This window comes from Manis javanica, chromosome 11, assembly GCF_040802235.1.
Source record: "Manis javanica isolate MJ-LG chromosome 11, MJ_LKY, whole genome shotgun sequence".
Taxonomy (NCBI): domain Eukaryota; kingdom Metazoa; phylum Chordata; class Mammalia; order Pholidota; family Manidae; genus Manis; species Manis javanica.
In genome coordinates, this window is record NC_133166.1 from 24141731 (window position 1) to 24153881 (window position 12151).

General features: G+C 39.8%; 1 protein-coding gene across 1 annotated transcript; it reads right to left on the bottom strand.

The window, feature by feature from the left end:
• Positions 1 to 10932: 10932 nt before the first annotated feature.
• On the bottom strand, positions 10933 to 11886 carry LOC108399446 (olfactory receptor 52M1-like). The gene has a single exon (XM_017664241.3). The coding sequence runs from the start codon at positions 11884 to 11886 to the stop codon at positions 10933 to 10935; it is 954 nt and encodes a 317-aa protein (XP_017519730.3).
• Positions 11887 to 12151: the final 265 nt, after the last annotated feature.

Consider the following 12151-nt stretch of genomic DNA (forward strand, 5'->3'; position numbering starts at 1 on the left):
ATGTATACTTTTTCCTTGTCCTACTAACGAATTGTCAAGCATGGAGATTGCAATTTTCCTACTTGAGATTTTTCCTCTCTACCTCAATCAAACATCCAGGCAGTACTGGACTAGTAGATAAGGAAAAATGAAGCCTCATTCCTCACATATCCACCAGTCAGATCAAATTAGATGTCTGATAGCAGAGGTTTAACCTTTCTATACTTATAGACTCATCACACAATTAAGGAAAACACACATACACACAAAACCCTACCAAAGTGCTATTGTCATCTAGGTGAAAAACAGCAGAAATATTGGCTGAAACTGGCACATAGCAGCTGAAAATTTGCTGTACTCCTCATCCAGACTATGAATGAGAAATTGAACCACAGACTTTGTGACCCACAGGCTAACACCGCTTCTACTACTGAAATTGTCTGCGTATATTTTCTGCTAAGTGGCCTCTAGCCTCTGCTGCTCTTTAGACTATTATCACCCAATGCTGTTGCCTGTACAGGTGGACAGCCTCACTTCTAAGAAGACTTATGATGCATTGCCAGTTCCTTTAACTTCCTTTTTGACCGACACTAATGGCCAATTCTTTTACTGAACACTTTGCAAAATAGTCTTTTGACACTCCTTTATATAAGTTTATATCATCATGTAACTAACTTTTCATAAGCATATGACTTTTATCTCCAAAAATACTTAGTAGTATTTATTCAATGAGGAACTGAATGACATCTTTGAACAATGAACTATAGAAACAGAGTGATTAACAACTTCCCCTCTTGAAGTTAAGACTTCTGAAGCTAAAGAGGAAAATTGTTACAATATGTAGTTGTGGTAGATTATAGTTTGGTTCATATATTTATGCTCTTGTTCCTTTACCATGGGAGAGGAATTTCCTTATTCCAGGAATGTTAAATCTTAATATGTGACTTTCTTTGGCCAATGGAACTTGAGGGGTCTTGAAATACGCCACAATAATTAGAAACTTTAAAGTGTGTTTGTGTAGCTTGGTTCAGTGCCCCTCATTTTTACTTCTGCTACAAGAATTGTCATGTACCCAGAGTCTTCCCTTCAACCTAGACCATGATGCAGCAGATACATGGATGTGATGCAAATCTGATTCACAGCCTGGAGCATGGCCACAGCTGACCCACCATGCTCCTAAAACATGAGCAAGGATGATTTTGTTGTTTTGTCATAAACCATCACAACTTGAGAGTCATTTCATAACATGACCCAGGGAAAGCAGATTGCTGGAGTTGTCAGCTCTTCCTTCCATTCCAACTCATGACAGTTGCAGACCCGGTATTTAAATGAAGAAAATGCACTATTTCTTCTTCCAGAATATACTAAAAATAATACTCGATTTCACTTTTCTTTCTGCTTTTGTCTCATACAAACTTCCATAATTATACACTCCTTCAGTCAGTTCTATTTTTAAAAAAGCTTTCATACACATTTTTTTCATGAAGGCTTACTTATATAAACATATCCCTTTACTTTCTATTTTTGACCCTTTTCTTTCTTCAGTAATAGTTAAAAGGAGTTTCTCCAACACTAAGAAAAGAACAAAGAAACCTGATACTCTCTGAAAAAAAACCAAAAACATCTCCAGGCCCATGTGTGTCACTGCTTGCCTCATAGGCACACATGGAGGGTGCTGGTTTCCATGGGTCTCTGTCTAGTTCCCAAGTGTCAGTCTTCTGACATTGAGGTAGGGTAATTGGACAGCAAGGAATGAAATGGTATGAACAAAAGGCCTTTGCCTCTGTTCCCGGAGACTTTCCAAGCTCTCATTTGGTTTTCCTCAGTAGAAAATGGACATTCTGTGTGATAGATCAAAACACTGCTTAAAAATATTCACTCTTCCTGGGTATACTTCCCCACACACTAACTATGGGATTGGCTATCCGTACCACTTTGGCCAGTGGGGTATTAACAGATGTGGTACAAGCAGACACTTGAAATCTTCCTGTGTGGTGGGGCTTGTGTTCTGACTCAGCTGCATCACAAGAATGTGCCCTGGTTAGCCCACTGCTCCAAGGAGGATGAGGGAAAGTGGATCAGAGATGCCTGATCAACTGTCAGCTTGAAGCAGAGTCTCAACTTGTATCAGCAAAATCTTCACCCAACCTGCAGATGCATAAGCAAATCCAGTTGTGACCAGCAGTCATCTGAGCCACTCTCCAGATGTATGAGAGATTCATTTTTATTGTTGTATGACACAGATTACACAGATTCTGTAAGTATTTTTTCCACAGTACATTTTGGAAATTAGTTGATTATCTGCTATTGTTACTTAGTAAATGGAATATGGAGTAGTGAATTAAAGAAGTATTTCTAGGCTGCAAGATCTGATTTGTCCCTGTGTTTGGTGCAGGAATGACCTTGTACTGCAGGTGATACTCATATCCTGCAGAGTCATTTTGTCCCACACAGAAGTCTAATAGCATATGAACTCAATTACTATGCATATGAACTAGCATATGAACTCAATTACTATGCAATAAACAGTATGCATTGTTAGATTTACTCACAAGTAGTCAAAGAGTTATTTTCTATCTTGTATCAACACTGCTTAAATGGAACATAGTACTTATGAGAACAATACATGCATGCTTTTAGACTTGAAGTTTTAGCATTACATAAATACAAGAAGATACAGAAAATGTGCTTGAACTAATTCAATCTTAATTATAGTAATTCCACTCATTCTTGAACCTTAGTTCTGGATTTTCTGGAGCCTGAGTCAATGTAAGAAAATGTAAGTTGCCCAAATAATACTTTTATGACTATCCCAGACATCCATTTAGCTAAGACAGCTCCAGCCCACTGACAGCTTGCGAATGCCAAAGGACAAGAGTTAGAATACAGATGAAAAAAACAAGAAGGGCAAACTTCAGTCTACATTACTGCAAACACATTAGAAATAACCAAAACTCCTTGACTATCATTTCATGTGGTATTTGCTAAGGATACATCTGCATGACTGTTGTGCCTGTTATTTCCCTCTATTGTAATTTTCATTTCAGATATTGTAAATCTGATATCATAATTCTCATAGATCAGTGTATGGTTTTTCATCTCAGATATTGCAACTTTCATCTCTGAAAGTTTGGTTTTGGTGTTTTTTCATATCTTCTGGTATCTCTACTTAACATGTTCAAACTTTTTTCTGGCCTCTTAAATATATGAAATACATTTCTAGTAATGGTTTAATTATTTTTATATGCTATTTTTTATCATCTGTACTTTTCTTGATTGGTTTTGATTTTTCCTATGTACATTTTTCTGGTAATTTTTGATTGAATGACAGATACGTCAAATTTACTTTTGGGTACAGAGCTTCTGTATTGTTGTATATATATTCTTGAACTTTATTCTGGGACATGGTGAAGTTGTTGGAAATGGTTTGATCCTTTCAGATTTGCTTTTAGGCTTTGCTAGTAAAGACTAGAGCAGCTTTTAGTTTAGGCTTATTGTTACCACTACTCAGTAAAACTACTTCTGAAAAAAAGTCTGTTGACTACTGAGTTTTGAGCCTTTCCCCTCATCTGTGGGAACATGGATTATGCCCAGCCCTGGTGAGTGCTGGCCTTTCCTCTGATCTTAATGGTCTTTCCAGTTTCAGGTAACTGCCTCCCAGGTAAGCGCTGAACAGCACTCCGATGAAAACTGCGGATTCCCAGTGCCCCCTCCGCAGCTCTTGCCTCTCTGGTTCTCGGCCCTAAGAGCTCTAGCTCCCTTGGTCTGTCTTTATGTTTGATACAGTGTTTGGGATGCCCCTGCATGCAATCACTTAAGCAGACAGAACAAATCAAAACCCATGACCAGATCCTGGCATTTCTACATCCATGGAATAGGACAAAAATCGACAATGATATCAAAGCAGAAGTGGTTATTGGAACTGGAGGAAATATGAAGTTGAATAAAGGGTTGAAGAACTCATCACATGATAGACAGAATGTCCATGAACTGTAGAAGCAGAAGTGTGAATTCGAACTGGTGAAGATATCAAAACTGTACATATATTGTCTCATACATTTTTAAAGTCCCTAATTGCCTAAGAAGGTTGGTCTGCAAAAGAAAAAAAAAAGCCCTTTGTCAAGGCCTTAAATATATTACAGGTGGCATTCTTACCCTCATGAATCACAGGATCAGAGCGATAGGGCAACATGACAGGAGACCAAATGTGAGAGGCCAGCACCAAAGAGACTTGAATGCTGGAGCTAGAACCTTTCATTCACTGTCTCTTTCAGCAGCCAATCCTTCTAGCCCATTCTTTTCTAATTCTCTGTCCTATCACATACCTGGTGATGATTTGTTTTCTGATGACTGCTTCAGAGGTTTAGAGTTAGTCTGGAGTCTAAATGCAGTCTATTTGATAACTGACATCATGCTTCTTCCAATCTTCTGACTTTGGCTGGCCGCCTATACTTCTAAGCTTTTGATATTACCAGCAATATCACCCACAGGAAAAGAATGTGTGGATATAAGAATGGAAGGAAGACTTCTGGATCCTGCACCACAATTGGGAATGGCAGTTTCCATCCTCAAAGGGAGATAAAAATCCTAGGAATCTGAGTCTGCTGGAAGATCCTTAATGGAGTATTATTCCCATATCTGGTCCTTATAGACATATAAAAGATTCCATTCCTGTCTTCCCTTGGTAAGACTCACTGTTTCTTTTTGATTTAGGACTTAAAAAAGGAGTTTAGGGATTACTTGCTAAAATCTCATTTTACTGAAGCCCCCCAATTTATAGGAAAATATATCATCCAAGGTAATAAGGTAGGTCCTTTGTACTCAACTATATTTGCTCTTTAAATATAGTCAAAATGTTACAGCTTGAATTTATAGATGGGTATTATTTCCACACAAAGTTCTTAATTCAGAAATCTAGAGTTCAGGGAGACTTGAGAAGATTCATTCTGGGAAAGCTGGCAGTCAAGATTTCTCTCTTATGTAAGACTGTATTGTTAATTCAGAAAGGGCCTTTAAAGGAGGCACTCAACAGATGGGTGCCTGCAGCTAAGGAAGAAATATCTGTAGCTTCTTGGTTTGACCATAAGCCTTAAAACAAGTGAATGCTCATAAATTTTGGTCCATTAGCCCTTTTCAGAAGTTCTTCCTGGAGGTAAGATAGGTAAAACAGTATTTTCCCCATTGACTCATGATTCAAAATAGAATTATACAAAGCTGAACTTCTAGAAACAGGTGACAGTAAGTGAGCCTGATAAACTTTGAGGTACTGGTCTTGAACTACAGCAGCCAGCAGGACCTCTGGTCAAACAAAACAACTCTGTTGGATGATTGTTCTTTTTTCTTGGTTATTGGCTCATTTCAACAGAAGATGGCCCAATAGAGGGAGTAGGAGAACAGTGATCACATGATGGTAGAAGCTGGTCTCTGTAGACATAGTGGCGGAACCAGGTTTCATATCCAGGTCAATGAACCTTCGTGAAATTCAATAACCTCTCCAAAGCCAGTTGCCTCACTTGCAAAATGAGAATAACAGTATCTGTCTCACAGGGTTTGAGGACTGAATGAATTAACCTATATAAAGTTACCTGTATAAAGTAGGTTAGTATCTGGCAAAAAGAAAATTTAATAATGATAATTGTCATGACACTAAATCCTGTGTTTCCTAACTGGTATGCCACTGCTTCCCTCCAGTTATAGCCTTATAATCTCAAGTATAGGAAATACCTCGCTGGCATAAACCCTCTCCCCTAAGCCTTGTGGTGCAATAACTCATGTCCCAAGTCTGCTTAACTTTTACTTTATCTTAGCTTGTAACTTTTTATTCTAGTTACAGAGTACACATGAGGCACAGCACTCCAGGCACAGAGTAAAACATTTCTGTTAGTGAGCTACACTAACCCTGTGAATAGATGAAATTATTATTTCCAAAATGATTGGGCCAAAAAGCAAAAATGAATGTTTAAAGATAAAAATGAGATCCTGCCTCACTAGAACTTCTGCTAAAAGGGTAAACAGAAGTGATGACTATGGATTTTCCTTCCTATCTTTGACTGGATGAGAGTAGATAGGGAGAGAAATTTGATATACAAGTTGTGGTTTGACCAGGGAGACAGAACTACTATGAATAATATGGAATAAGGGATTTATTATAGGGATCAGACCTTAAATAATTGAGAGAGCTGGTAAAGAAGTATATGGAAGCTCTTGTTTTTGTGTCTGGAAGTGGCCCAAAGTTTAGCAGGGCCAACATTCAGGAAGAAAACCTGGATGTGCATTGTAAGAGTGGAGAGTAAGGAAGAGCAGCAACTACCAAGGATGAACTGAAACCTGCACAGGGAGCCTACCATCCATGTCTATGCCTCACCGCCTCCAGGTTCTACAGGGCAGGTAACTGGCAGCAGGACCTGCCTTTCCCCATAATGCTGAGCATGTGCCTGGTCCTGGACATGGAGAAATAGGAGGAGTATATGTGGTAAAGATGAATGAATTGTGGGCCCTTCTACTACTTCATGTCAACAAGGTGAGCCAACAGATCAGGGACACAAAGCACGAGCTGTAGTAATGCCTGATGTTCTAGACCAGCCTTTAGAAAATAAAGATCGCTGTCTCACTTCTGCCTTACAATGTCACAGAAATGTGTCTTCTGGCCAGCCCTATCCAGGAACAATACAGGGAAAGGAATTCTGGGAAACAATTTCATCTTGGCCAAGATGACACAGTACAATGTCCTCAAGAACATTCAATACATCTGAGAAATCTTCGTCAAACCAAACTGAGAATAATATTAGCTCCTAAGTGAAAGTCTACCTGCTTGTTTGTCTATTTGTATAATATACAATCTGCCTATAGCATGCAGTAAGATGCTTATAACCCTTGGATGATTATGACTTACTTTTAATCACTTTCACACCAAACCAACTTTAACAAGTCAGGACTGGACAAGAAAATATTCCTTGAAAAGAAAAAGCCTTTGCCAAGATTCTCACCCAGATCATAATTGTAACAATGTTTTATGCTTTGCTGAAGTTCCTTCCAATTGAATGAGTCAATTTTCCTCACTGCTGAAGACAAAAGTAGACAATCAACTATATTATTCCCTAAAAGGGAGATTTGCATTAGTCAAACAGTATTTCTAGAAGTACAGATCTTTCAGATATTAGACTTACTTCTAGATCTTCTGCAGAGTCACTTCTCAAGCCAATTCTAGAATCCTCCATTCTAGAATATAATCAATTCTACAATAAGCCTATCAGAGTAGCCAGGTCTTTCTACTATGCCCTGTTCACAGGACACAAAATTCTTGGCTTTTAAATCCAAAAGCCTTGATCCAGAAAGACAACAAAAGGTTTATAAGATTCACCTGATCTGGCAGAATAGGTTTTATCTTCCTGGTTTCACATTAGTTTGGGCAGAAAGACCCTTTGTGCCTGGCAGGACAGACAGTAGTCGGGAACATGCCTCTGATCACTTAAGCAAAGGCTCCCAAGGCTGATGTGGACATGGATCTGTGTGCTCATGGGGCACATGTGAGACAAGGAGGTTTGCTGAGAGAAAGCATGAGTGATCACTCCGGCCAGTGTGCACAGGGCCCTGCAACGGAGATGAAGGCATGAGCATCAGAAGGATACAGAATAGTCCCTGCCAGGGTCCTATGGGGTTGTGACTGTAATCTCAGAGGATCAAAAGTTCCAGAGAATCTAGTAGGTCATTTCCCACCTGTCACAATATGAAGGAGCACCATATTACAGCACAAGATGCATCGGCTTGGAGGCCAGCCAAACACAAGAAGCAGGAGAGTCCTCTCCCATGTGACTGCCATGGTGGCGATCTTGTAAGAACCCACCCATCCCCTACTGCAGTCTTAAATCTAATATAAGGAAGAGATTAAGTTATGTAGACTTAGTCTAAGAGACTGAGAAATCATTAAAGTTGATTAGATTTGGTTGGAAATGCTATCATCTGTAACTCAATTTTATTTTTATTCTAAGCCCTATTGTGGATGATATAGGGAAAATATGTGAGGTAAGTGATATTTTTGCACACCTGAGTCTGACTATAGATTTTTTTTTACTTGTTATACAAGGAAACATTTAGAGGTATTTAGTCTTTTACCATCATAAGACTAATTAGGTGGGTGTCACTAGCTAAGAAGCCTCAGTATATGTGAGTGTGTGCTGAGCAGCCAAGGAGACTAGAGGAAAGCTGGCTCTGTGGGTGTGACTTTCTGCAAAGCAGCAAAGAACAGGACTTTCCAGAGCTGAGAGTCTTACATTCATGAGTGAGGCACAACTGCAGACATCCTCTGGCTTTTCCAGAAACATGGTCCAATTATTCTTCCTGCCTTACCTCCCCTGGGCCTTCCAGCACACAAGAAAATATTATTATTAAAAGACAAGTTGGTTTTTCCTCGATGTGCTAGGCCTATGCAGGAATTTTAGATCATCTCATTATGTCTTTATAACAAGCCCATGAAGAATTACTATGGTTACTTTCATTATCAAGAGGAAACTGAGGCTTAGGTTATGCCATACACCCCAAGTCTGACATTATCAGTTCAGATCCATCTCTGTCCCTCATTGTAATTCCAGAGCCCAGGTTCTTAACCACCCCTGGCCACATGACCCTTTACAAATAGCCATAAGGATGCTTCTACCCTCAACTGTTCCCTAATCTTGACTTTTTTCATGAAGACTTGTAGACTCAAGAGGGGCTGATGAAAGTGCCTTTTACTCCCACCCTGAGTTTGGGTGATGGCAAAGGAACAGAGATATTTCTGTGAATGACAAACAAGATGTTGGCTTTGAATAAAAGAGATTCAACTACTGGACTTATTTGTCACTTCCCCGTACTGCACTCACCGTGCATAGTCCTGTCCATCCTGAGATGATCCCTTCACGGTGAAAAGGCCCATGCACGACTACAGCTGACAATGGAATTAAAGGATCTACTGTAACTAAACTCGTTCCCTGAGTCTGATAAACCTGCGTATTGTCATGGGTGGTTGCCCCCTGGAGGTAGAGGTGGTAGTTTCTTTTATTGACCCCAAGACATTCCATGCTGTATGAAGATGAAGATGCTAGAGATGACTGGTATATGGTAGATCCAGAAGATTATTTAGAGAGAAATACCTTATTGTGGGATTTCTAAGTTTATTTAGCTAGAAAGTTCTTAGTGCTAATCCTACTGGAAGCAATTAAGCCCAGATAAAAACCCTGGATCTGCATATATATTCTCTGGCATAATGCCTAAAGTCCATTTACACTATGTAAAGCAAAGAGCTATCCCCATGACGAAGATTCCTTGTTATTTCCTGCAGCATCAGTGCCAAAGATGGATTTGAATAGGGTTATGGTCTGGAGATAACTCTGTAAAATAAGCTTCTAGTTCTAAGGCTTCCATTACATAGTTTCATCTACTCCTAATAAGAATCAGGTGGTAGATTACATTTGATACTAACATGTTGACAAAACATAACCTTTCCCCAGTAAGTGGAGGTGAGTTTGGCACTAGACTCCAGAGCCCTTGATAAGGAGATGAGGGAATAAGCACCCTTCACCCCAAACAATGGAGAAAAATATGATCTAACCAACTTTAGATTTAGGCATAAGATTCTGAGCAAGTAGAATATCACAAACTCTTTTCTGAAGTTTAATTTAAATCTGTAGGTAGTTCCAAATTTCCAAGTTTCCCCCTTTTTTTGGGTGATATGAGGTGTAAATTATAGCTCCGGCTTAATCATTGGCTTTAGATACTACTTTCAAAATATGAAGATGTAGCTTTAACCTAAGGTAAGTCACCTTAGCTTTATAAAATTTTGTAATGGTTTGTAAACTGAGGACGTTACATGAGCATTTTAAAGTCCTAAGCATCATGGAATGAAAAGGACATACCATAATTCTGAATCACTAGAATTGGGAGTGATTGCTTCATTGTTTCATGCATTACCACGAAATTTTTGTGGATTTCTAGCCTGAAGCAGTCATCTCATTATAGAACTTCTATGATCAATAAATTAAAAAGTTCAAGTCATAACAAAATAAAACAAAATGTACGAACCAAGAATTCTCCAAGGAGATATGAAGTTATTTCAAGGTTTCAATCTACCTCTGGGTCTTCAATTATTCTTATCACCTTTTTTCTATTCTCTGCCCAACCTCTTTCATATCAATATCCCGCTGTTACCTTCTTTCTTCTGAGTCATTTTATTATTTCACAGTGTGGATGCTGTCCTTCATGTATACCATTTCAGGGCCTCTAAGATGGGGTCTCCTAATGTCCTTCTCTGTCTCCTCTCCTCCCTGCTCTCAGTTCACTATTACTAGAGGGAGGGGTAGGATATTCCCTTTCCATTTATTTATTTAAATGGAGGGATGACCTGGCTTGAAGAATCAATCTAATGGGACTTTACTGCCCACAGGAGTTAAAGATTTCTCACTTTATCTCCACGCTCAACAAAAGGCCTTTTCAGGGGTAAGTCAACAGGATTGGAAAAGCTTGCCAATGCAGTTGAATTCTTCCAGACCTTTATTAACAAAAATTGTAAACTGTCTTGTGTGTTTTGCACACCTTCTAAGAAGTAGAATTATAACCTAACACCTTCCTGAAGATAAACTAGAAGTCCTTGACCAAAAAAGCCAAAGATAGGAATGATCCTACTTGTGTGGTCTGCATGCTCTATTGTGCTTAATTTTATGAAGTCAAAAAAGAAAAGAGATATTGTACAGAAATTCATACCCTGAATTCACTTTTCTACTGTCAGATATTTCAGATATTCTCCTCCTTATTTTTAGAAAATCCACCATCAAATAGAATATATTCTAACATTCCTCTTAGACTCTTGTCTCCACCACTCAGGTAAGACCCAGTTGTGTGGGTCTTCTGGCATCAGCTTCCACAGTCAGAGCCTTGGCTTGCCATCACTACATATCTGTTTGTTCTGAAGATACAGAGCAGTCAGTTCTGTTGAGCCCCTGCCTTAAGAATGTGGAGAAGTCTTTTCCGTATCTGTTTTGTACGGACAGCATAGACAACTGGGTTGAGGATGGGTGGGATGAGGAGATAAAAGTTGGCCAAAAGAATATGGATATGGGGAGGCACATGATGGCCAAAGCGGTGAGTGAGAGAGGAAACAGCAATGGGGATGTAGAAGACAAGAATGGCACAAATGTGAGAACCACATGTTCCTAGGGTTTTAAGCCTAGCCTCAGGGGTGGCCAAGCCTATTACAGCCCTGAAAATCATCACATAGGAGGCAGTGATGGCTAATGAATCCAAGATCAATACTAAGAAGCCAATTCCCATTCCATATAAGTTGTTAACTGTTGTGTCACCACATGCCAAGGTGACCACCGCCATGTGCTCACAGTAGGAGTGGGCAATGATCTGGGTCTGGTAAAGGGGCAGCCTTAGGCGAATCATCAGGGGCAGGGGTACAATATAGAGTACTCCACGGAGGAAGGCAGCCAGGCCCAAACGACACACCACTGCATGTGTGAGCACCAAGGTGTGACGTAGTGGGTCACAGATGGCCACATAGCGATCAAAAGCCATGGCAAGGAAGATGCCTGATTCGACGGTGGCGAAGCAGTGGATCAAGAACATCTGGGCCAAACAGGCATCCCGGTCAATGTTGTGGGCACCAAACCAGAAGATAGAAAGCAGTTTGGGCATTGTAGAGGTTGACAGGACCAAGTCAATGACAGCCAACATGCATAGGAAGAAGTACATAGGCTGGTGCAGGCTGCGTTCCATCTTCACCACTGCCAGGATGGTCACATTTCCCACCACAGCCACCAGGTACATAGAGCTGAAGGGGATGGAGAACCAGATATGCAGGGTCTCTAGGCCTGGGATACCAGTAAGCCAGAAAGAAGTAGGCACCAAACAGGCATTATTAGATACAAACATGTTAGAGGGTGCAGAGTATCTGGGGAACAGGAGGTCTTAGTTTTATATTTTTACTCCTCTGAGAGATAGTGCTTCTGGAAACTGTAGACTATTAGATTCTTATTTCTATCCCAGGCAATTGGTGGAACCTATAATAAAGAATTCTGAATGCCTACTTGCGAATTAACATGTTGCATATTTTATAAAAGAAACTATGCATGAAAACACCCACTAGTACGTGTAGAAATAGGCTTGCTCATTTCTGCTAAATTGCCCTATTCCACTG